We start from the raw sequence: 25,509 nt of genomic DNA, 5'->3' as shown, positions 1-25,509 counted from the left end.
CTTAAGCCTGATTGGCCCGAAAAACCTGACCCGAACCCGGTCCGGCCCACCTAATGATTATGTTTAGCGAGGAGCGATAGAGGGTCTCAAGTGAGTCTATGATGGATTCAATGTGAGAGAGGGCTCCATCTGAGAACCTCTCTAGGGATGAAGTCCGTAACCTTGGAGTAGCAATGGTAGGGAGTGAGAAGAGAAATAGAAAGAACTAGATTTTGTGGTCAAATGTGGGGGTATTTTCAGTTTTCCTTTTCAAAAGTAACAAAATTAACCCAGAATCATTCTGAGAAATTAAAAGCATAATGTGTAAGGTATTTTTGATAAATAAATAAAAAAAAAAGTTTCAATATGAGAGAGATCTGCCTAAAGAACTCTTGTCTTTAATTCAATAGGGGCCCATGGGCCTCCTTGCCTCTCTGTGGCTCTGTGACTGGCATTAATAACACCATGGATCACACACATTCACACCTAACCTCCATTATAGCGCTTACCTTCTTGTCATAGATTTATTAACTTATCCCTATCCTATCTTTTATTCCAAAATTTAAACTACTAATAAGTTTGGATCCATTCATTGATATGATCAAATCTTTATTATTATTATTATTATTATTATTATTATTATTATTGTTGTTGTTCTAATTTTAAATGAATTAGTACATATATAATTATTAAGATTTTAACTTATCGTGATAAAAAAAAATAACTTAAAAAGAGTATCCGTTGAGGACCTATGCATAAATATAAAATTTAGAAGATTAAGCACGTAAGATTTTTCCTTTGTTTTATTTATCTGCGAAGGGCGTTTGCATAAATATACACTTTAGAAGGCTGTACGTGCAAAAGATGCTAATGACTTATTATATAATGAAGGAAACTATAATTAAACCTCTTTGCCGGTTAATAATTCGCCTGATTATTATTATTTATTAATTAAATTCTCTGTTCCTTCTCTTTATTACTTTCTCGTTATCGAATCCGATGCAATCGAGAAGGGAGTAGAGGTGATCTCAATTCTCACATCGGAATCCCCATGGGAAGCGACGAATCCCGAGTTTTTCTAGGTTTGTGGATGTGGGAGTACGCCTCCGTCTTCTTCCTCCGCCCTCTTCTCGCGATCGCCCTCGTCTTCTCCTTGATTCTTCTGAGTATGAACCCTAGATCACCAGTTCGTATGTTTTCTGATCCGATTAGGAAGCTTTTTGGTTCTCTTTGTTGCCCAATTTGATCCGATTTTGGGGATGGAATCCGTCCGCAGGTTGGTTCGTGGCGTGGAAGACGGTGCTGGTTCACGTTCCCCTCGTGCAGGAGATCTTTGGCCTTCGCAAGAAGCCCGTGAAGCCGAAGCCGGCGAATCCGCACCGCATCTCGCAATTCTACAAGCGGCTCTCTGTCAGGTACGGCTTCGATTTGCTCTTGTCTTTGGTTCTTTGTGTTGCTCTTGTATCAGATTGGTAAATCGATGCAATGCCGCTCTATGAGAAAAAAAAGCGTAAGTTATTATCTCAAAGAAAGAAAACTAATCACAAAGTTTTAGAGGGGATGTTGAATCTTCAAAACTCTACGAAGTATACATCATGAAGTGTATAACATATTAGAAATTTGGTAAATTTGCAGTTCGTGAAGCCAGTAATTCTCATTTAAAAATAAAGTTGCAAAGATAATATCCTGTTTCTACGTGAATGTGAATCATAAGATTCAAGATCATAAAAGAAGAGTAAATTATAAGAACTATTAGTAATACCATAGAAAGAATCAAATGAATATTCAATGTGGGACAATGCCAATTAATAGGTTGACGACGACCCTCACGCCCTGTGCCTATCACAGTTTCACTGAGTGACGGAGAAAAAACTATTATACTTTCACTCTTCTAAAGGTTAAGCCCGTTAAGGATTCCCTCCATCCCATGCTCAGATTACATATGTTGAAGACTGGTTCAGAGGAATTGCTTCATTCTTTTATGCTTTCGATGTTTTTCTTTTTGCCACTGCACTTGCTGCTTGGGTATAATTATATATCGTTGTGAAACAAGACAAGTTTGCTATAATCATCTTTATTCTTCAGCTTCCTATAGGGTGAACAACCTTTTCCTTTATTTTAGACATATTATATATGCATCGTTTCCTCCATAAGTGCAGCAGCCACTTTTTTCAATATCTGGACCTCTGACAGATCTGAAATATATGATTCTAGCTTCATTTTCCTTCTGTTGCATTTTATTTGCTATGGCTATATGCATATAATATCTTCTGCAGTAGTGTGAAACTAATTTAAAATCTAGCCTGCAAAATACATGAGCGGTAGCTGACATTTCAAGATTGGTTTGATTATTCATAAAGTAGAAATGTTCTTCTAGTCTTGCAAATTGCCATTACTTTGTTTTAGTATCACATTTCGGAAGGCAAAGAAAGCTTCAGTATTTTGTGTCATCAACACTTTCTAGGTGTTGCATGGGAAAGGGCAAACTCACTGCTCTTTCACTTTTAAAATTTATGATGGTGATTCATTTCCTAATATAACCCAAGCACAACACTCTTGGCCTAACCCTAGGTTATTGACCCACTCCTGAGGATTTGGATGCTGTCTCAAGTGATGTTTAAAAATCTCACAGATTGGCCTGCTGTCTCAAGTGCTAGTATTTTGACTTACTACTGTCAATACTGCTTCCTTTCCTTTAACTTATTACCAAATAATTTGATATGCATAGCTACTGACCTTGCTTTAAAAGATGTTCATCCCATAATGATCATCAGGAGTGAAATTATGTCTTAGGCCCACACAATTAGGATCTATTTGCAGGGATGGTTCGATACAAGTCTATATATTTTGATATTCCATTGCTGAAGGATTTCTCTTATTTTTAGTTTTGTCATTATTTGACTTTCTCTCTTCATTTTGGCATGCACTTCTGCAGAAGCTCTAAATCAGATGCTGGAAAAAAATCTTTGGGAGAAGCTCATTAGAACTCTAATGGCAGGAAGATATTTGCAATCTGGATTCATATTTCAGAGACACTCAAGAGCAGCCCTTCCTATCTGTTCAAAACTCCTGAATGAATGAAGATGCTTAGTAATGATCTGTTTGACCTGAGAAGTAGAACTTGTAGTGAGGCTTGTCTGGAGGTTGCATCTGAGGAGCCCCTTTCATGAACCGGTTAGTCGTCCTCTGCAGCACCAAGTCTCCTTTTTAATCTTTATCCCAACTTTGACTGTACATCTTTTTTTTTGCAACACGTAATTTGTACATTATAGCTCTGACTATTTTTAGGAATATTAAGTTGAAAGTTCAATCTATGTAAATAGTCAGACATCAAGCTTTTAAAGTAGTGAACAAACTAGAAAATGGATGTTTAATATATTTTCCTTCATCCACAAGCAGACCACAACTTGGATCATTATAAGGTCCTTCTCTGCAGAGAATCCCCAAATAGTATGAGAAAGATATAATCTTAAAGTGACAAGAAGCTGCAATTCAATTATATCTTGTTAGCATCATTCTTTCTAGAGGAAAAGAGATTATAATGAAGCACCTTTCTTGATGGGATTGGGATTTTTTTTTCAACTGCTTTTCACTTGAAACTAGGTCTATCCTTTATGATTGATTAACAAGAAAATCAGAAGGTGATTCTCCTTTGCTTTTCATTTTGAGGCAACACTCTTGCATCAGGTTTTCTAAATATATCTTATTATATCATTGACCTAAATTTTAATCAAAAGAAATTTATAAACACAACCCTCCATCATTATTGTTTATACTTTGCCTTCTTCTGGATCTTCATGATCCAAACTCCCCTTCGGCCTTTATTGCTTGAAAATTATCTTAAGTTAATCGGCCAATTAAACAGTTAATATTTTGTTTCAACATTTGGCAAATGTAGTTATGTTAACTCATGTTTGGTAACTTTTTTTTAATAGATAATGAGCTCATGTAAGCTAGACAAAGAAGATAACCGTCGAATAATTGAACTATCTCTCTTTAAAAATAGACTACAATGAACTCAAATCGATCATCGATTGCTGTTAGAATATGTAAATATTAACAAGAGAGAATTAGAAACTGCTGCTTGTAAATTTCTTTACAATCCAACATATGAGCAGATTGGAGTGGTCCAAGTTACAGCTTCAGAGTTTTAAACTGTGATTAGATGTGAATGGATATAAATATCTTATATGGAATGCATCCAAGGGGGACAAGGAACAATCTGTCACTATTTCTTCATGGTATCCTTTTGAATATTTCCAAATCCATGAATGAATGATTTGTAGAACAACTGCGAACTTGTGTCGCTGGAAGTACCACAACGTGACAGGGAACATTTTGTGGAATTCTCCTGCATCAATGGCCCCCCTCAGGTCCAACCTTACTGCTCACATAAAAGATGATCACAAAGAGAAAGGGAAATGTTTCACATCTATATTTTAGCCATAACTGTTAAGGATGGATTGATATTTTAATATATATATATATATATATATAAGAAATCTAAAAATATCTCAGTAATTGAATACTTAGTTCTCTAGTGAGAAGTTGAGAATTCGAGTCCTTTCAAAATAATAATAAATGCACATAGAAAATATGAATGTTGATATTTTAATACCACATTAATTTTGAAGTGTAATTTTTTTTTTCTAGTAGATGTGATGGTAAATTATGAAATGCAAATAATAATAATAATAATAATAATAATAATAATAATAATAATAATAATAATAATAATAATGCTTATTTTCTGTGACCTGATGTTTAGCATTACTATCCCTTGGAAGGACTAGTTTCTTTTTTTTTAATTTTTTGGCTAACCAGGTATTTTAATAGGTTTTAGGTTGTGCTACTTGAGCATTAATTTATAGATGTTAAAGACATAATATATACATTAGCAGTAAATTAATTATTACCTTTTTTTAATGGTCATCAGTAACATATTTGAGCTAAAATAGCTCTGAAAAGAAAAAAAAGAGAAGAGAAGTGAAAGTTTAAACCACCACCACTACCACTTGCATATATCCCTACCACATGATATGGCAAGTGTAGATAGAATTATTCCTAACTAAAAGTTCACTTTTCAACTTCTTCATTTCAATTCAAACAACAGTAATCTAGTTACACCACATCCATGCAAGTGGTGCAATTGGTATACAACAATACACCCCCAAAAACTACAATTAAATGCACAACAACAGTCTCTATATCTACCATTCTTTGAACTTTGAAGCTTCCAATAGGACATGGTCCCTATCCTCCTACTCTACTGTGAGCTGGGGATAAAGAGATAATATCCTATTAATTCCTCTCTCTCTCTCTCTCTCTCTCTCTCTCTCTCTCTCTCTCTCTTTTTCTTTTGTGTAATAAAAAAGGTACAGATTACAAATATTGGAGAAATCCAACTTTGGAGGGGTAGAAAATTTGCCAAGATTTTCTGTATCACCTTTAGATGCTGAGACTGAGTGCTTTCCAATGAAAAATTCTATTGTTTTGTTCCTTCCATAGCATCCACCAGGAGGTAGAATAGAGTGGGGGCATTGAGAGGTGGATATCCTGAAGACTAAAAGCCCAATTGTGAACGATCTTTTCGCACAGCAGCTTTCTTCCTTCAATGGAAGTCTTCATATTTGACTTCCTCTTGTGGCTGTCACTGTTGGATAGTGGTATGCTTTGGCCTTCTTTATGGGCAATTTAAAGATAGAGAGACTGCAACATATCCTTCAATCATAAGTTGAAAACAAAATATAGCAACTCAATGGAAATGTATGTATGCTGGTGGTTTTGATGAATGGAATATAGAATCTAAGGCAAGACAAGAAGTTTGAGATAAATTGACATGACGATAAAGATGATGTTCTTAGAAGTTTGATGAAGATGTGAGTCCAATAAAAGAAAGAAAAAAAGTGAGAAAAAAATTCACTTAGAAGAGTATCTAGTTATTACCAATCTATGAGTTTGTTTTCTTTTTTATTTCGGTTTATATCTTAAGGAAATTCCTACGAGAAGTATTGTTTTTTATTGCGGAAAAATTGCTTCAAGTAGTCACATTTGTAAATGAATAATTAGTTCTAACATATGATCATAGAAGAAAAAAAGGAACAACTTTGCAAAATCTAGTCTGTAAATTTTGAACTAACTTAGAAGAATTAAAAACATTAAAAAGAAAAGCATTATAAGAGTGAAGAAGTAGCTTCCTCAATAAAGCAATAAGACAGGTGAAGATTTGCAAGACCTCATTTTCAATCACATACTTTTGTACTATTCTCAACAATAATTAAAGATTAGGCTTTAGCTCTTGTTTGGTGGTGCCAAATGCTCAATGGAAACACCTTTGGACTTTAGCATGCATTAAAGGTGACAACTTGAGAAATGTAGTAATGCCATCATGTGTTCTTGTTGATCAAAACACAGTACAACATCATGTGTTCTTGTTGGTTAGATCACAATTACATCTTCTTCTATCACACAGTTTGTTATCTTGACACATGGAAATGACTTGATGCCTTAATGGCCAGCATATGCTGTCAAAGATATATAATACCAACAGTAATAATTAATTTACAACATTGCTATATATCACTTTGCTAAAATCTAAGGACCCACTTCCAAAATGCTGTCACAATTAACTCTCCTTTCATGGTATCTTAAAAACACTTTTTTTTTTAAAAAAAATTAGGATAAAGTTGGTCATTTCAAGTCTGTATTACTTCTATATTTGTCCTACCATAAGATGATTCAAAGTATATTAAACATTATAATGAGCATCTCCAAGTGATTGTGCTCATTACTTGTTGTCTTTCCAATGAGATCTCAAAAGACCAACATGCTTTCCCCCACAAGTCCAAGAATCACACATGCTCCAAGAACCCACGAGCACCAACCCTGTTTGCTCCAAAAAAAAAAGAAAAAAAATAAAAGAAAAGAATAGAAGAACAATGAGGAGGAGAGGAAGATAGCCTAAAAAGAAGAATAGATTCATCTATAGTAGAGCTTATGGGTAGATACACTGCAATCCATCATTCCACCCTCTTAGAAATGAGAGACTTTTAGATATGTGGGTTTTTGTACGAAGTAAGTGCAGCACAAGCTTTGTGACATGATCCCCTTCTCTCCTCAAGATGAGCCTAGCACATGAGCCAATCAATTGCTATGGCTACCAACAAGAGGATTTTAATGGACATTTGTAAACAAAACCAGCATAATTCTTGTACCTTCTTCACATGGAGAGCTTTTGCATCCATAGTGACTCTTGTGTGCTTAAACATGCAAAGCTCTAGCTCATAGGGAAGGGAGAGAAAAAGTAGATCACTAGCTTCAGGCAAGAAAGAAGAGAGAGAGAGAGAGAGAGAGAGAGAGAGAGAGAGAGAGAGAGAGAGAGAGAGAGAGAGAGAAGCAAAGAGCACTCAAACCCAAGATTCCAGTCAAGTCAGTCAACTTAGATAGGATTAATGCTCTCTCTATCCATCTATCTATCTATCTATCTATCTATTTATCTCTCTCTCTCTCTCTCTCTCTCTCTCTCCTCCACCAATATTGTTTTCTCTCCCTCTTCTTCTCCTCATAAGGGTGGGATTTTCATGACTTAGCTTCTTTCTCCACCACTAAAACTAATCAACTAATGGCATGAATTCCAATCATCCTTCCATCTCCAAAGGAAACACTCATCATTTCTCCAAGCCATGAATCCTACTCAATTATAGGAAGTTGAGCTCTTAAGCTACCTCCCTTGCTATATATATAAATCCTACACATAAACCTCTCCTTCCAATCCAATTCACTATCATCTCCTCATGAAGCCTTCTTCCACCACTATCAATGGCTTCTACTCCTTCCTCGCCGAAGGCCTCGACGACCTGGACCGCTCCTTGGCCGCAAACAGATATATTTCTCTCCAGTTCTTGCAAAAAGTCATCTCCCTCCTCCGCTCCTTCCACTCCCAACTCACCCACCTCGTCCAAAACCTCCACCTTCCGGTCGGCGAGAAGTGGCTCGACGAGTACATGGACGAGAGCTCGCGGCTCTGGGAGGCTTGCCATGTACTCAAGTTGGGCATCTCCAACATGGAGAATTACTGCTCTACCGGCGCAAACATCGTCTCTTTGCTCGAAGAAGGACGCCGCAACTCCATTAATTCTCAACTTCTTCGCCAGGTTCTTCTTCTACTGATTCTACTACCCACCACATCGATAATATATATATATATATATATACATATGCTCAATTATATTTATTCTTTCTCTTCTCTCTCTTGTGCGTAGGTTATGCGAGCAATAGCCGTGTGCGAGAGAGAAGCCATGGGGATCGAAGAGGAGAGTCGGGTGTTGTTCATGACAAGGATCGACGCCTTATCCCTACGTTTCGACGAGAAAGTCCCGGTAGAATCAAAGCTCAATGGCTTCAATGGATTCAGGGGTGCTCTCTTCGCCATGAGGAACGTAAGCTCATGCCTACTCCTGATGCTCCTATGGGGGATTGTCTATTGGTTCCCCGACTCGAGCTCGAGCTCGAGCTCGAGCAGAGTGGCTAACATCGAAGGCTCGTCACTCTTCTTCAGCTCATTCTTGGTCTCGACGGCGAGGTTGATGCAAAGGGTGGTGGAGGAGATTGGAAGAAGAGATGCACGGCCTGGAATTCTCATGCACGAGTTCAGGAATGCAAAAGAGGCAGTGGAAGAAGTGAAGGTGGAGTTGGAGAACAGTGGGGGTATTGGATCTCAGAGTGTAGTGGAGAGCATGAGGGTGTGGTTTGGGTTGCTCAAGTCTGGGAGTGACAATGTTGTTGGCCAGCTTGATGACTTCTTTGATGAGATTGTGGAAGGGAGAAAGAAACTATTAGATATATGTAGTCATAGGTAGAGAGTCATATATAGAGTAAGAGAGCAATAATTTCTTCTTGTATGATCTCTCTGTTCTTTAATTTGCCCAATCTACTCATGGTTGGATCAGTCACATAATTAATAATGTTTTCATCTCAAACTATAGAGAGAGAGAGAGAGAGAGAGAGAGAGAGAGAGAGAGAGAGAGAGAGAGAGAGAGAGAGAATGAGGTATGTGATTTGGTTTCTATGAACAAAAGCTAAGGAGAGAGAGAGAGAGAGAATGGGCACAAGAACACATGGGATGTTAGGAAAGAGGAGGGTCACATCTAAAACAATCCCTCTACTGTTGAAACTTTCACCAGTAGAAAAAAGAAAGAGAAAAAAAAGGAAAGGAAAGGAGGTTTTTGTTCTCCTTCTCAAAGGCATTTCTGCTGGAATATGTTGCTCTCTTCTAACTGTTTCATGTTAACAGAGATTCCTTTCTTCCTTAATTTATTGATAAATTATGAGTCCAAATGCTAACCATTATATGGAGCTAGCTCCATTAGAAAAAAGAAGAAAAGAAAGTCTTTTAAAAAAAGAGAGAGTAAAGAATCCTTCCCTCCTTATTTCTTAGTATAAACAGAGGAGAAACTGAGAACTAAGAGGTGCTTAATTCCTTTTTTTTTTAATCTAAATTGTCCTGCCAAATGTATTTAATATCCTCAAATATTGTAGGAATAAATGTTCATGATATATATTGTTGGTTGATTAACTAACATGATGGACACCAGTACTGAAATGTATATTAAGGTGTCACCTATTGTGGGAACTAATTTGACAGAGTCTACTGTTTGATTCCTTAGCATCTACTCACAGTTACATCTCAAAGTGTCATTCTTTACAAAAGTCCAAAGGTTCCTATAAAGAAGAGTATTCCCATCTACTCATTTAGGATCCTTAAAACAGATAACAAGCTAGATGTATAACCTTAACTTCTCATGTCTAGGACTTGATCTACATGAGAAACATCCTCCCTACACCTCTAAATTACATTTCATTGAAAGAGAAACTTGTAGAAGGAAAAAAGAAATGATCATTTGAAGCATAAATCCGGATCCGACCCTATACCTTATATTATTGTCGGACCTGAATCCAAGGAAACATCAACGTCCAATGCCAAATTCATTTGAATTCAGATTTCATATCAATCTTACTCTGCTTGGATATCCAATCCACGATCGACAGACAAAATTATATTATATGACGGATAAGCTAAAGCCGGCCCTACCAGAGAAAACTCTACTAGGGTTTTGGGTCTTTGTTCATCCCCCTCCAGCGAGGGTTTCTCTTCGCCGTCTCCACTCTCTCTTCTTTTAGCCAAATGATTGGAGGAGAAGAGATATTTTTCTCCCTCCTTATTTTGTTATTGATAATGATGTTCGCCAAATAGTGAAGTTTGTTCAAGCTATCTCTCATTTTTCTTTGTGTGTCGGACTTGTAAATATCTCACATTATAGCTATTAAACATACATAATTAAAACGGATCATATTCATGTTGATTCTTTATAGAGTATTCTTAGATAAATTTTAATTTGAGACGTTGCATTTCAATCTATTTGTGGTCTATGCTTTGTATTTTTAATATTTTCAAATCTAGCACTTTGTTTATCAAATATGTTAGTTATGTTAATTAATTCTCTTAAATTAACTTAACTACAATAAAAGGATTCTTACTCAACTCAAAATGCCTTTCTTAACCCAAATACCCTCCCTACACAACCGAAATATGAACAATACCTTTAACAAATATCTTATCTAAAAAAATTTAGGGAAGCTAAGAGATGAGATGAGAAATGATGTTGGAGAAGAAAGGATCTCTTTCTTAACTCACTGTCATACAAGCAAGAAGAAAAAAAGAAAAGATAGGGGCATTTTTGATATTTAGAAAATAGTGGTGTTGTCTTGACCAAAATTATAGTCTTTTTTACACATATTTTGTAAAATATAGAAATACAAGACGTTAAGTGCAAATTTTCTCCAAAAAAAACTGAGTTAATATTAATAAAACCAAAATTTAGGGTGTTAACTATAAAATTCTTTATAATATTTCTTTTAGGAAAATATAATCCGTCTGATAAGCATCTGACGGAGGATAAAGCGTTGGACTTCGGCCCAGATCTACCTATCATCAGTGATTCAGAATAAGAGAAGGGGAGAGAGATCGCGAATAAAAGGCGAGAGAATAGGAAGGGAGAATAAGGCGTTTACCTTATCCGCGGATACAACAATGGAGGGGAAGAAGAAGGAGGCCAAGAACCGGAGGCACGGATCGACGACGTTCTTCGTGGTGGTGGACTACCTCTTCCTCCTCGTCTTCTTCGGCTTCCTCGGCTACTTCCTCCTCAAGATGTGGCCCGGATCCGCGCTTAACCCAGCCTCATGAGCCCGAGCCGAGATCTCCAAAATGCGGATAATGTAATTGATGTTGGGATCTCAACACCGTCGCCCTTTCTCTTTCTAATCTTTAGTTCTTCTCTTTTGCTGCTGATTTCTTTGAGGGATAATGTAATTGATGCGAGTTGTTATGGTTTGTTTTCCTACGGATAGATTTATTCTTGATTTTAATTGTTAAGGAACGTTTTACATTTCACACCCTGTATTATACGTTTATTCCAGTTTATACCTCATCTTTTCACTATTTTTATTTGCCAATATATCAAAAAGCTCTTAAATGTTAATAATAGTATGATTGGGCCATTGAAAACTAAATGCATTTATCTTTTTTATAACATAGTGTATATAATTTATATAAAAGATGTACACAAGATCTCAATTTTGGAGTTAAATCTAGTTCAAAATATTAGAAAAGATAATGTGCTAACCAAAACAATCATCATATATAATGTCTAAATTTTGAACTAGATTTGTTGTCTCATGTAATGTGGATTTTTCTTTTCAACTGCATTCCATAATATTCATCAAACATCTACTGATGCATTTGTCAAACTTGAAAAATGCCTAGCATTATTGAAGAGACATCAATCCATATTCACAAACTTCATCAATTGAATCAACTTTGTTCCACAGCATTAGTTTTGATTTAGCTCGAATATCACATAATGAAGAGGAAATAGTACACATCCAGATAACTTGTTGGACATTTCTTATTCAAATGAATCACTAATTGAGATTAGATAACATATGTTTCTGCAACATAATTAGCAAGACTACTGCTCTCTTTAAATTGCATCTCAACTGATTTCGACCGAGCAGTAATGTACTACATGAGATCTTTCTTTGGAAATTATGATAAGAGCTGAACTGCTGCAATGGCGGGGATCTTTTCTCGAAGCTTTTGAGTGATTGCCACTCTTACTGTCATAACTCCAGCAGCCGGTCCTGTAAGTCGAACTTTTGCAATAGGCTCCTCGATCCCGACTAGCTCAAGCTCACCCCCACCTGTTCCAGTAAGGTATGGCCTTATCTCATCAAGCACCTGACATTGAGATTAAGTATAATCATTTTAGCTCCAGCTCCATTATTTAATTCTATGCTGGAAGAAGAAATTTCAAGATGCTAGTTACTTCTTCACTTACCCAAATCCAAGCACCCTGCATGATAACACATTATCCAGCAAAAATTGATTCCCAGTTCAATTGAAAAAGAAAAAGAGAATGAAAACTAAAAGGACATAAGATGATGACGCTAGCCTATGAGAAGGATGAAAAGAAGAGCGGACATAGAGGAATTAAGCAATCTTTTGTAACCTGTGAGAAAATTATGCAAAACAGCAATAATATAGAAAATGTTACATGAATAAGAATGTTGGAAACTGATAGGGTCTAGTATTAAACAAGGCCATACCAGTCAAGGAGAAAAGTTCTGATTACGGGTTTTACAATTGCTGGCCTCTTGCTGATATCAGATTATAATCTCATCCCCAGGACATCCCTATTGCTGGACTTCTAATAAAAGTTATACTATTACCAAATAACATATTTCACTTAGCTACTATTAAAATTGAGCAAGTTACTTATGCACATATATGCCCATCAACAAGCACAACAATAAGACATGATTGTAATCCTTCTGTTCTATATCCTGCTGGATATTCTATGCATTGGCATGCTTTTGCAAGAGTACATGCATGCATTAGGTTATCACCAACATCCAACTATCCAAGCATTGGCTTACAAAAACAAATTGAGCACCACAATAGTAAAATTTAGGTAGCATATATGATCCGACTTTAACTCAGTATCTGTGGTTTTTATTTCTCATCAAAGATCGATTATTCTCAAGAATTGCAGATTCTGAACATCACTTTTACCTAGACATAAGCCAAAATTAAGGATTATGCTGTTTACAATCCTTTTTTCTTTTCTTTTTCTCTTTCTATGCAAGTGTATTCTTCTGAAGGGATTTTAATTATTTAGAAACGATGTAGTCTGATTTTTCTTAGTTAGAATCTGTGTCCATATCTTTAGTTCTGACAAATCCAGCTTCAATCCATTTGGGTTGACATGAGGTTTACCATTTAATGCTTCTCAATCTTACGTAATATTAAGTGTTGAGACCATTACAAATCATATGAAAACATGGAGAAGAAAGCAGAGAATAATCAGTAAGTGCAGAGAGCAATTGCCTCAGCAAGGCATTGATGCATGAAAAGGAAATACACTGCTTCTCCCAATCAAACAAAGAAGAAAAGAGAGAAAAAGAGGAGGGGCTAACTACTAAACAAATGCATAAACCAATAGTTATTTCATTGGTTACCTTTTCAATATTCTCTTTAGTCAGTTCAAGACCTGTTTCCTCATCAGTTATTGGTTCAACGGCAACTATGTCAGGAATTTTTTCCATTAAGCGACGTTCAATGCCCAACTTCATCGTCGTTACAGAACTTGGACATGATCCACATGCTCCTTGCAACTTCAATCTTACAATATTTCCGTCAATCTCATGTAATGCCACATTTCCTCCATCTGCCATAAGGTATGGGCGCACTTCGTCCAAAATTGACTCAACATTTTCTGCAGTAAGTGGCAATTTGACTACCGGATCCGGAGCAGCGATGGCTTTAAATGTTGCTGTAGGGTAAAGAAAATAAGAGTAATCACAGCTAATCTATAGATGGATATAGGTGCATCAAAAACAATAGCATTCTCAAAGCATACCAGTTCTGACATATTATGTTGTCCTTATAAAGAATGACACCAGAAATCATTTATTCATACAACAAGTTCTTCGATAAAATATTCTTTGTAATTTAGGTGGTTAGTTTTCTACGCCGAAACTAAATTAAGTAATAATTGTCACATTAGAACTACCATGTTCTCATTTGATTATGTATTCTATGTTCAAGGAACTAAAATAAAATTCTGCTTTGGTAAGGAAGTCTGCTGGCATGACTCACTATGTTACTATGGCAATTCTTGGCATGTTTAAAATAAAATTTTAGCATTGACAAGAGACCGCAGCAAATATCAACTGAAGGAAAAGGACTTGTCCACTGTTCTTTCAGGCATTCCCTCTTAGCCCCCCACCTTTCGGGATCTCCATTTAACATTCTGCCCGTTTGATATCAACGTGAAGTTGTTTGCTAGTTCCAAACTGGCAAACTTTAGTTTTCTAAAGCATATCCTACACCATGGCACTTTTGCCTGCCATGGTCAAACAGATTTTAAAGATTCCTCTGGTTAATAATATTGATTAATCACTAATATACATTAACACATAATAAAAGTTCTTTCTATGCTGTAATGCAAACAAAATTTTCTTCTCTCGTCTAATAGCTATCTCGTTATTTTGCAAAGCTGCCAAATGCATTGCAAAACAAAAGGCTCCTAAGGTAGTCTTGCTTTTTTTCATAGAATTCTTAAAAGAAGAGAAGAAAGCATATGTAACTTCTACATTTTCCTTTCTTATATGTGCAGTATAAATGCAAAGACTTCACGGATCAAAGTTATTTTCTTTTGTCTTTATGAACTTTTCAATCTTTCCATCATGAAGTTCCGCAACCTTTTCGGTAATTTGCATGAGCTGATCTCCTCTGGCTACTGAGGTTATTCTATGAGCTAATAAGTATGATAGATTCGTGAAGAAGCCCATCTTTGTATGACTGATCATAAGCTCCTAGCCATAAAATAGGAACAGATTTCTAGAAAGATAACACCAGAGTCCACAATGAAATCAATTCGTATATGTTTGTCAATTTTCCATTCAGAATCCTATGGTACTCTGACAAATAAAATATTTCTCAATTATGATGACTACGATCAGATCTTACCACATTGTTGATGAAATCATCTAACAGCGTACTTCCAACCTTTTGAACTTACGATTGTATTCATTGTTCTTAGTTTCAGATTTACTTCAACACGAACTTATCTCAAAATAAATCCAGTTATAGGCATCAAGTATCATCCTCCTTAAACACATACTCACGTTACCACGCTTTATATTTTTATCGAGCGACACAGTCAACCCAACAAACTAGCCTAACAAATGTCCCTTGGTTAATAAACTATATACGAGACAAAATTCCACGCAAATTAGTGTGATAAATTCTCTCGAAATATGTTTCATTTATTAGATCCAACCTTATGTCCATGCTTCAATTACGAAGGAAACAAAGCATCCTCTTTCTCAAGCTCCAAAACTAGTTACCACCAAAAAGGAACAATTCCCTCATTCAGAAAGTGCTCAGCAATCGACTCTCTAAACATCGAAGACATATGCATAGCAGTGAATATGAACATAATCTAAGACATAAATGATTTGAATCTTCACGAGCTACTTTTCTCCTCTCGATACAATTCAAATCAATAAAAGAACATCCAAAGAAATCGAACCGACAAATAAACTCACCACGCCGCCTCGTGGGAATCGAGGCCAACGAAACAGAAGATCGAGATGAGGGAGAAATACGAATCCTGGTCCCCTTGAAACCCGAAACCTAGAAACACCGGCAAATTACTTCTCGAATCAGGCAGCGAGACCAACCAAAGAGCAACGATAAAGCGAGACGAGGGTCAGATCAGACCTTGGACGAGAGAGACCGATAGGAGAAGAAGGAAGAAGACGAGGTAGAAGAAGGTTCCGCAAGCGGCGCCGCCGCGTAGCCGGAAGGATTCAACACCACGGTTTGCATTTCCGTAGTCGAGCAACTCTCTCCCTCTCTCCCTCTCCCCCTCTCCCCGAGTTTGAGGACGCAAGGAAACGAATTCCAACCACAAACACGAGAGGCGGCAAAGGAGCGATTAAGCCAACTGGGTCTAAACCATTTAACGATGTGGGTCATTGGGCCCAGTTGAGGTGGCTCGGTTCGTTAGCCACCGTTCTCTTTTGGAATTTTTCATTTCACACCCTCATCTCTCTGATAATTGCATTTGACTATCTGACAGCACCTTGACCTTTCTATTTTAATTTTCCGACATTTCTATTATCATACATAACAATACTTGCAAAATAAAAAGTCTATCAAAACAGCGTCAAAAACATCTTAGAAGTTAGATTACATACAGTATGTAACAAAAGTAGAGTTAAAAGTCAACGCCAACATTATTTGCACCAGCTCTTCGTACCCCCACGACGAACCCAAGCCGCCCATTGGCTAACACCTCTAGCAGTTCGCCTGCAACCGCCGAGCCAAGTGGACCAAGTGCCAAGTCAGACACATGAGCGTGAGGACGTTCAGGAGGGACGAGACACTGTTGAGCCTCTTCAGCCGCTTGTTCGCCTTCCCCAATCTACTCTTCGCCATCTCCTGATCCATCGTCACCGTCGATCTCGAGACCCCGAAAGCTCCGGCTGGTGTCGCGGTGGTGGTGGTGGTGGTTGTCGTCGAGGCGACGCCGGTCACCACCGGTGGCTCCACCATATCCGCCATGTCTCTTCCTCTCCCTTCTTCCTTCTCTATCTTCATCCTCTCAAACATAACCTACAAAAGAATTTAATAACCAACAACGTGAAAAAAACTATCAGGATATCTTCTCGTAAGAGATACGATAATATGATAAACTTTAAAGATATGACAAATATAGCCAATATAAAGTTCATAACAAATGTGTGTCATGCTCTGTAAAAGTATAGTAATAACAAACCTTAGTAGCTTTAGGCTCCAAGAACAGCAGGTTGGCAATGACCATCCCAAAGGCAGCAAGCAAATTGTACCCCTGCACCCTCTCCGCCGCGCTCCGGCGATCCCTACCGAAGAAATGGGCAAGGAGTGCCACGCCGACGCCGTACGCCACCGCGCGGAAGTAGACAGGGTACAGCTTGCTCTGCGCTATCCCCAGCTGCTGCCGAGGCAAGGCGGCGGCGAGCACGTGGCTCGACATGAAGGTCACCCACACGCACGTACCGTACGCCGTCGCGAAGCCTAGGAGGTGGGCCACCGCGGCTGCTGCGAGCCCGGCCTCCGGCGCGGCCATGTAGCCCGCGGCGTCGTACGCCACGTCCCGCGCCCGCCTCGCGATGTCGGTGAGATTCTTTCGCAGCTCGCGCGCCGCCGCCTCCGCCTTGTCGGCAGCTTCTTCGACGCTGTCGACAGTTTTCTTAACACCACCCTTTGCTTCTTCTCGGATATGGGAGGCCTTATCAGCTGCTCTCTCTATCGAGTCCTTCGCCTTCTTTTCTACGTGAGAAGCAGAGCCAGATACTTTATCCTTGCTTCTATCCACAGTCTCGGATAACTTATCCTTGGCTCTATCCAAACTTTCAGATAACTTATCCTTGGCTCTATCCACAGTCTCGGATAACTTATCCTTGGCAGACTCTTCGACGTGGGTAGTAGTGTCGGATACCTTACTCGTGGCCTCGGATAACTTATCCTTGGTTGTCTCCGCTGTGTCGGATAACTTATCCTTGCCTCTGCCGATAAGGGTGGATAGCTTATCCTTGCAAACGCCATAAGCGTCGCATATCCTATCCTTGGTCGAATGGGTTACAGGTTGTTGTGGTTCGGATAGTGGGGTGGATAAACCTTGCCCGAGGTTAGGGAGTAAAGATGCAGCTTCTTGGAACTTATCCTTGGTTTCCTGGATAAGGTGGCGGTGGTTATGGTCATCGGTAGGTACTTGGCGCTCGTACTCGACCACGATCACGCGGTGGCCTTCGCGAAGGACTTGGTCGGAGTGGTGGTGGTAGTAATCGTCTGTTGGGTTGCCGGACGGCGACCATACCCCGGCGGCTGCGAGGGAGGAGATGAGAAGGGCTAAAGCCAAGACGTTCATCATCTTTGGGTGCGTTTCTGGATCGTTTGGAGGCAAAGGAAACAAGTGGAAGAGAGGGGGGGAGGAGTTTGCAGTTAGATTTTGGTTTTGAGAGGAGAGACGAGAGATCGACACGTGGAAGAGGATGGAAAGAGGGAAGGACACGTGTTGAAGCAATGACACGTGGTGGCTGGACGTGTCGTGGCGCGGTCTCCAGCGCCGACATGAACGGTGGGATGTACCGGAGATGATTGATATAAGGATTGCCTGCAGGAGTAGAAGCATAATGCTACCATTTCTACCATCAAGTCATCGACTCGTGTCTCATTATTCCGGCTTTATTTGTGATGTCAAATATTGCTTTATTATTAATTTAGAGAAAATTATAAATAACATATCATATTTGACTTAACTATAAAATCAAATTAACTTGATCATCATATTAACTTAACTATAAAATCAAATTAAGTCTTCAAAATAGCTTCAATAAATTATATTAAATTAAATTAAATCAAGCATCTAAAATATCAAATTGCATCCAAACATCAAACCAACAAGATTATCAGACCCACAACTATTGAACAACATTTTGGATAGAGCTAACCAAAATGACATTCTCACTAGCTTTTCTATTGATGGGGTGTTATCAAAGCTGATGATAAAGAAGCCTTGACATTTGACTATTTGGCATGAAAGGAATAGAAAGAAGCTTTAAAAAGAAATCCAGCCATAGAAACTCTATGGAGCTCTATCATCATATCAACAATGTTTTCTAAAATCTTAGGAAGGTTAAGGGGTGAGGAAGGTTAGAGAAAGAACCAAGACTTAATTGCTGGTTTTTTTAATACTTTTTAATGGTTATAGCTTTCAAATTTATAATTTTTGTGGTGGTGACCAATTTATTTTTAGTTTTTTTAATGCAATTTTTGTTTTGGTAGTGCGAATAATAGTGTGAGATGATACATTTTAACGCTTTATTTGAGTAGAAAAAAAATATGAGGAAAAGAGAGAACGAAATATAGAAAGTAATTTTAACTTATCTTGTTTTATTGGTTCAAGGAGAGGGAAAATAAAAATAAAAATAACATGTTTATTATTATATCATTTATCTAATTTTTAAATATTTAAATAAATAAGTTATAATATCTATATTCTATAGGCTATAATATTCAACACAAGCTACAATATCTAGTACTTAATTATTTTTATTTTATTTAAAATAATCTTAAAATATTAAGTTATAATATCCATATTCTTTTTTTTTCTATTTAATTCAAATAATAAGAAATTATTTTCTCTCTTCGTTTCTCTTCAATTCAAACAGTCTCATTAATATCCCCATCGTAACAAAACTGCTCGAAAATAGGGTCACTCTTTGTCTTTATTACGAAATAACCCAGTACGCTATGGGCCTATCAACATGAAGCCCATTCCTATCGGCGAGCCCCAAAGTTATCGAGTCCAAAACCCTAATCCGTGTTCTTCTCTCGATCGAGTTCGCAAGGGAAGAGACGGATCCGAATCGCGTGATGGAGGACATCGAGGACGTGGTGCTCGCCGGAGCTCCTCCAGGCTTCCGTCTACCCATCAACGCCATCGGCGTCAAGCCCAAGCAGAAGCCCAAAGCCCGCAGGATCCGAGGCGATCCTATCTCCCCGAACCCTCTCATTCCGGGGACTCAGGTCTCTCATTCTTTCTAGATCGATATCGCCCTCTCTCTCTCTCTCTATTGATTGTTTTGGCTAATGTGTTTGTTGGATTACGAGCAGACGGTATATGTGAAGACGTTCGGGTGCTCGCATAACCAGGCAAGATTTTTATTGCGTCCTATTTGAGATTATCTATTTCTTAATTGTGGAGTGCACTTGGGAGTCTGCAATTTGCAGTCTGGTGAAAAAGTTGATAATTTTAGTGCAGATTTGCTGTTCTTTTAACTGTTAGTTAGAATGTACAAAAGTAAGAGAGATATGTGAATTGTAGATACTTCTAGTTGCAATCAAGTGCATCTTCCTATGTCCTACTCTGGGTTCCTTCAGACTAATTAAAATACCTCCTTTGCTTGCTCTTTATCGACATTGTAAACTTTTGGATTGCATAAATTGTTTCCCGAGAACCCCTTTTATTTTTTCTAAGTTTCACTGCAAAGAGTAGTAGCGTCTGCCTTTTGGTTAATAGAAGCTGAATCTTGGTTGCTTATAGTTACATGCTTGTTTTCGTGTTTTCTGTAGAGTGACAGTGAGTATATGGCTGGTCAGCTCTCATCATTTGGATATGCACTTACTGATGAACCTGAGGAAGCAGACATATGGCTGATAAATACGTAATATTCCCTTCTTGCAATTCTTCTTGTTTTAACTTGATCGCTGTTGTACATTGTATGATAACTGTCACAATATTATCTTTGTGGATTTGCATGATTTTAAAAACTTTGTTTCTCTGGTTGAAGAACACAATCTTGGTAACTCATGTAGACATATAGGGGTGGCAAATCCTGACCCGACCCGATAACCCGGCACGATAAACCGTCTCTTAATTGGGTCTTGTTCGGGTTTATACAGATGATCCATTTTGACCCGTTTGACTTGTTAAAGTATACGGGTTGGGTTAACCCGCCAATATATACATATAAAGTAACTAAAAAGTGAAACCCTAAATCACTCTACTTTCTTGTTCTCTCCGCTCTCTAGCTACCTCATCTGAATTTCCAAAAGGGCAAAAAATTTCGTCATGCCTCCTCTCTCTCTCCAATCTCTCTGGCCCCATTTGCCACCCACTGCGATGCCTCCCGCTTAGTCTCCATCTACCATCTGCTCTCAACTCCTGAGCAGTATGTACAGTGTAGTGCTTACCGGCCATCGAATCTCTCCAACCGCCTTCATTCGCGGTGCCTCTCACCATCGTCTCCGCTCGTCGTCTGGCTCGAGAGTTTGCCGGCAAATCTCGTCACCATCTGTGCTTAGCCTCTCACCCTTGTCGGATCTCTTACCCATATGCCCTAACTCTCATCGCCATTGCCTACCTGCGCTAACCCTCACCATAGTCGTTGCCCGTCGAACCTTCATCACTATTGTCGCTGCCATTGCTTGCCAGGATAAATTTCACCATCGTTGCCATTCCGTGCCCTAACTCATTGTCGTCGTTGCTCCCCGAGACCTCATCATTGTTTTTATATAATACACCATTTATATAGGATAAATCAGTAAATATTGAATTATATATATGATTTATATTAAACGGGTTAGACGAGTCGTGTTAACGTGTTAAGTTAACACGATCCATTTAAGTATATGAGTTAGATGGGTTGTGTTAATGTGGTGGGTTAACACGACTCATTTAAGTATACGAGTTAGACGAGTCGTGTTAGCATATCGTGTTAATTCAACTTGTTTATTAAACGGGTTAGGTAGATCAGGTCATGTTATTTGTTTAATAATCAAGTCATATACATGTCAAGATAAAGTTAACCCGACCCAAACCCGTTTAACCTAGCCCGATTGATTGCCACCCCTATAGACACATGATGTCTCTCACATCTGACGTCAGTCCTCATCTAAGAACATTATAAGTCTAGGGTGCTTATATGGAGCTTTCCTTTAATAGCTGTCCGTGCGGCTACAAAACTATAGAGAAAGATTTTAGTTGCACTTGTTTCCCACTTATATTATCATTACAGATGCACAGTGAAATCTCCAAGTCAGTCTGCTATGACAACTCTCATATCAAGATGTAAAGACGCGAAAAAGCCACTGGTGGTGGCTGGATGTGTGCCGCAGGGAAGTCGGGATCTTAAGGAGCTTGAAGGTGTTAGTGTAATCGGAGTGCAGCAGATTGATCGGGTTGTTGAAGTAGTAGAGGAAACATTGAAAGGCCATGAGGTGCGACTTTTAAGTCGAAAGACATTGCCAGCACTTGACCTTCCCAAGGTAGAATTCCAGCTACTACAAGAAATCTGTTATCAATGCCATGTTCAGAGTGCCACTTGTTTTATGTGCCCATTTTGCTCTTCACTTTCTCCTAGTTATAACCTAATATATAAAATTTAAATGGTAGGAGTAGAATTATAAATTACTATATTCTTTTCATCCAGATGGTCTGCACACAGTAACCGCTTCAATTTTCTATCATTTGGCAGGTACGCAAGAACAAATTTATCGAGATTCTTCCAATTAATGTGGGTTGTTTAGGTGCCTGTACTTATTGCAAGACAAAGCACGCCCGTGGCCATCTAGGGAGCTATACTGTCAACAGCTTAGTAAGTGCATAGATGTGTTCCTGTTAACTCTAATGCTGGAAATCTTATCATGCTTACAATTTGCTTAGGTAGAGCGTGTCAGAAGTGTTGTATCTGAAGGTGTCAGAGAGATATGGTTAAGCAGTGAAGACACTGGTGCTTACGGTAATATGATTATGAGTTTGATTTTACGGTTCATACTTTTGTTTTACTAATCTCATACTGACCAGGTTATAGTTTAACCTAATATCTATGTGTACTGATGGGTCTGGAACTTGACAAATATTTCAGGTAGAGATATCGGGACGAATCTTCCAAATCTGCTGAATGCAATGGTTGCAGAGCTTCCTCCTGACAGAAGCACCATGCTTCGCATTGGCATGACTAATCCTCCTTTCATACTGGAGCATTTGAAAGAGATAGCTAATGTTCTGTGTCACCCCTGTGTCTATTCTTTTCTCCACGTTCCTGTGCAGTCCGGGAGCGATGCAGTTCTTACTGTAAGCCTAAGCAGTTATTCTATGTTTGCCTCATCTTAAGTTACATTAATTCTGAGATATCTTCTTTGATGACTACATGCTAACAAAAATGTCATTACTTTCCTGCATATTCACTGTCAATAAACCAAGTTGTGGTTACTATGTTATGAAGCATATCTTTAGTAAATATGCTGTGGATCTGTAGTCAGGTCAAAGTTCAGTCTTTTCATTTGACTTTCTTGCTTTATGTGGCTCCTTTTTTATGTGCAAATGTTTACATATTTCAGGCAATGAATCGCGAATACACTGTCAGTGACTTTAGAACTGTGGTTGATACTCTGACTGAACTTGTGCCTGGAATGCAAATTGCAACTGATATAATTTGTGGGTTTCCTGGTATGTGAATGGATGCATTGACTAGTGTAATTTTAGATTGGTCATCAATTCTTCACTTGGCTACTTGACCTTTCTTTTTTCCTCCACTTGATAATTAACTTTTTGAACAGTCTTAATGTTATGAAATGGATTCTGCTAACGTAGCATTTCATATTGTTTATTACATGACACTGTGGCATTAAGGAATTCATATCCTCTGGATTTAGGTGAAACTGATGAAGATTTTGCCCAAACTGTCAGCCTCATAAAGGATTATCAGTTTGCTCAAGTTCATATATCTCAATTCTACCCTAGACCAGGTGTGTTTTTTTTTTCCTTTTGTAATACTACAGTTTTATAGTTCATAGTACATATTATGAATCCTTAATGGAGCTTTAACATACAGTGATTAATTACTATGTTAACCTTGCCTTTTTCCCTTTTTGACAAAAGTACACCAACAGCTAATATGTTAGAACAATTTGCAAAACTATCAGAAGGCTATATGATTATTTTTTCTGCTAAATATTGTGAAAATTTGTTGATTTATCTTGTTAATCATCCAGGAACACCTGCTGCAAGAATGAAGAAAGTCCCAAGCATAGAGGTGAAGAAGCGTAGTCGTGAATTGACTTCAGTTTTTGAGTCTTTTTCACCATACCAAGGAATGGAAGGTCGGGTCGAGAGAATATGGATCACTGAAATAGCTACTGATGGTGTTCATTTGGTAAGGAACCAATCTCATATCTATTGTGCATGTTCTCCTTTTATATTTTATATTAATCAAGACTAAACTTTATTTCTTACTTGGAGTATTTTCTATCCTTAAGGTTGGCCATACCAAAGGTTATATCCAGGTGCTTGTGATTGCTCCTGAGAGCATTCTAGGTACTTCAACAAATGTAAAGATTACATCTGTGGGTAGGTGGTCTGTTTTTGGGGAAGTGCTTGAAGATCTAGATCGAGTGAAGGAAAACACAGTAAGAGGGTACAGTATTATGGAATCCTCTTCTTGTGCTGCTTCTTGCGATGATTGTGCATGCTCAAGGGATCTTGAGCACAGCCAATGTGCAGTGGAGAACTGTGAACAGCAAAGTAGTGATACTAACAATGCAGAAGCTCTCCTCATCATGGATAGGTCCACCACTACAAAACAAAGAGGGAGTAACTTTCTTACCACAGTTCAATCTATGCTGCTGAGGAAGAGAAAGTTACAGGGACCAGAGAAGGCAAGCGCGGGAAATGCAATTAGACTTATCGAAAACCAGGAATCAAATACAATAACAGGAAAATTAGGTACTATAGATTGGATTCTATTGACTGGAATGCTTGTAAGCTTTCTCACAACTGCAGCTCTGCTTTTGTTGCTTTCTTCTAAGATAATGTCCTAACGAGGAAAATGATATGTCTGTAATTGTATTTCTCCATTATTTAGGCAATTTTTGTGTTAGTGTGGCAGTTTGCTCTCCTTGTGAAAGAGTGTCTTCTTTCTGAAAACAGCCTCTTCTACTCCATGTATGTGCTCCTTATTACTTCTCATTTCTCATATTAACATAGGCTCCTCTTGTGCTTTGGCTCAACCATCTTTTTTGTAAGTCCTGAGGGTTGGTTATTTTTAAAGCACAATGGATGTTTCTAAGAATCAAAGTGCACACAATGTGTAAGAAATGTGATTACTTACTATATAACTGCATAACAGTGTAACTTAACTTCCAATATTATCTTTTATGTTATATTATTATTTTGGAAAAATTATTTAGGTCTAAATTTACTTCACCCCTCTATAGTTTTATTTATATCATTTTATTATTTTATAATTATATTTAAACTAAAATTATTATTTTTTTATCGTATTTGACTAAAATATGTTGAAGTTAAAGATACTCATTAAAGATAGTTGTAAAGGATTAGATAAGTTTTCTAACACATTTAAAATAATACTGATTAAATTTTAAATAAAAATATATATTTAATATATTTTGTATATCTTTATTATTTGAAATCTAATTTATATTATTTTAGATGCTTTAGAGAGCTTATCAAATCCTCTAAAATAATGTTTTTAATGGGTATCTTTAAGACTGACCTATATTTAGTTAAATATAATAAAAATCAATTTGAATATAATTATAAGACAGTGAAATAATATAAACAAAATTATTAGAATTGTGAAGTAAATTTAAGCCAGGGAGCAAAATATAATTTAAATATACCTTCTCATGCATTATTATTTTTTTTGTAATACTGATGTAGTAAAAATGAAACTAAAATATAAAACTAGTTAATGGAGTTCATTTTTGGTCACTTGGCACAGCAGCGGGCACTACAGTCCTCACGCACTCCAGTTGACAGGCCCCGGTATACGCTTGTGCGAAAAAAAACTAGCTAATGGAACTCATTTTTGGTCTGCTAATATATATATATATAT

The 25,509-nt window shown here is 37.7% G+C and overlaps 5 protein-coding genes across 5 annotated transcripts; 3 read left to right on the top strand and 2 right to left on the bottom strand.

The window, feature by feature from the left end:
- Positions 1-894: 894 nt before the first annotated feature.
- LOC140772199 (uncharacterized) lies at positions 895-3,364 on the top strand. Its single transcript, XM_073114140.1, has 3 exons — positions 895-1,145; positions 1,256-1,394; positions 2,915-3,364. The coding sequence occupies exons 1-3, from the start codon at positions 1,031-1,033 to the stop codon at positions 2,961-2,963; spliced, it is 303 nt and encodes a 100-aa protein (XP_072970241.1). The 5' UTR covers positions 895-1,030; the 3' UTR covers positions 2,964-3,364.
- Positions 3,365-7,492: 4,128 nt separating this feature from the next.
- LOC140771634 (uncharacterized) lies at positions 7,493-9,197 on the top strand. Its single transcript, XM_073113200.1, has 2 exons — positions 7,493-8,132; positions 8,241-9,197. The coding sequence occupies exons 1-2, from the start codon at positions 7,773-7,775 to the stop codon at positions 8,835-8,837; spliced, it is 957 nt and encodes a 318-aa protein (XP_072969301.1). The 5' UTR covers positions 7,493-7,772; the 3' UTR covers positions 8,838-9,197.
- Positions 9,198-11,829: 2,632 nt separating this feature from the next.
- LOC140772603 (nifU-like protein 2, chloroplastic) lies at positions 11,830-16,032 on the bottom strand. Its single transcript, XM_073114751.1, has 4 exons — positions 15,827-16,032; positions 15,652-15,739; positions 13,558-13,871; positions 11,830-12,277 (listed from the first exon to the last, which is right to left on the bottom strand). Exons 1-4 carry the CDS (start codon positions 15,932-15,934, stop codon positions 12,086-12,088), a joined length of 702 nt encoding a protein of 233 aa, XP_072970852.1. The 5' UTR covers positions 15,935-16,032; the 3' UTR covers positions 11,830-12,085.
- A 260-nt stretch (positions 16,033-16,292) lies between these two features.
- Positions 16,293-18,039, bottom strand: LOC140772602 (uncharacterized). Its single transcript, XM_073114749.1, has 2 exons — positions 16,887-18,039; positions 16,293-16,723 (listed from the first exon to the last, which is right to left on the bottom strand). The coding sequence occupies exons 1-2, from the start codon at positions 18,018-18,020 to the stop codon at positions 16,406-16,408; spliced, it is 1,452 nt and encodes a 483-aa protein (XP_072970850.1). The 5' UTR covers positions 18,021-18,039; the 3' UTR covers positions 16,293-16,405.
- A 1,404-nt stretch (positions 18,040-19,443) lies between these two features.
- Positions 19,444-24,661, top strand: LOC140772450 (uncharacterized). Its single transcript, XM_073114524.1, has 11 exons — positions 19,444-19,678; positions 19,766-19,804; positions 20,225-20,316; positions 21,670-21,919; positions 22,129-22,248; positions 22,317-22,392; positions 22,519-22,727; positions 22,994-23,102; positions 23,309-23,401; positions 23,648-23,808; positions 23,912-24,661. The coding sequence occupies exons 1-11, from the start codon at positions 19,526-19,528 to the stop codon at positions 24,470-24,472; spliced, it is 1,863 nt and encodes a 620-aa protein (XP_072970625.1). The 5' UTR covers positions 19,444-19,525; the 3' UTR covers positions 24,473-24,661.
- The last annotated feature ends 848 nt before the right edge of the window (positions 24,662-25,509 follow it).

The sequence above is a fragment of the Typha angustifolia genome, chromosome 12 (genome assembly GCF_048772165.1).
Source record: "Typha angustifolia cultivar Huaian chromosome 12, ASM4877216v1, whole genome shotgun sequence".
Classification (NCBI taxonomy): domain Eukaryota; kingdom Viridiplantae; phylum Streptophyta; class Magnoliopsida; order Poales; family Typhaceae; genus Typha; species Typha angustifolia.
Note: the sequence above shows the minus strand (reverse complement) of the source record. Positions and strands in the feature narration are given on the sequence as shown.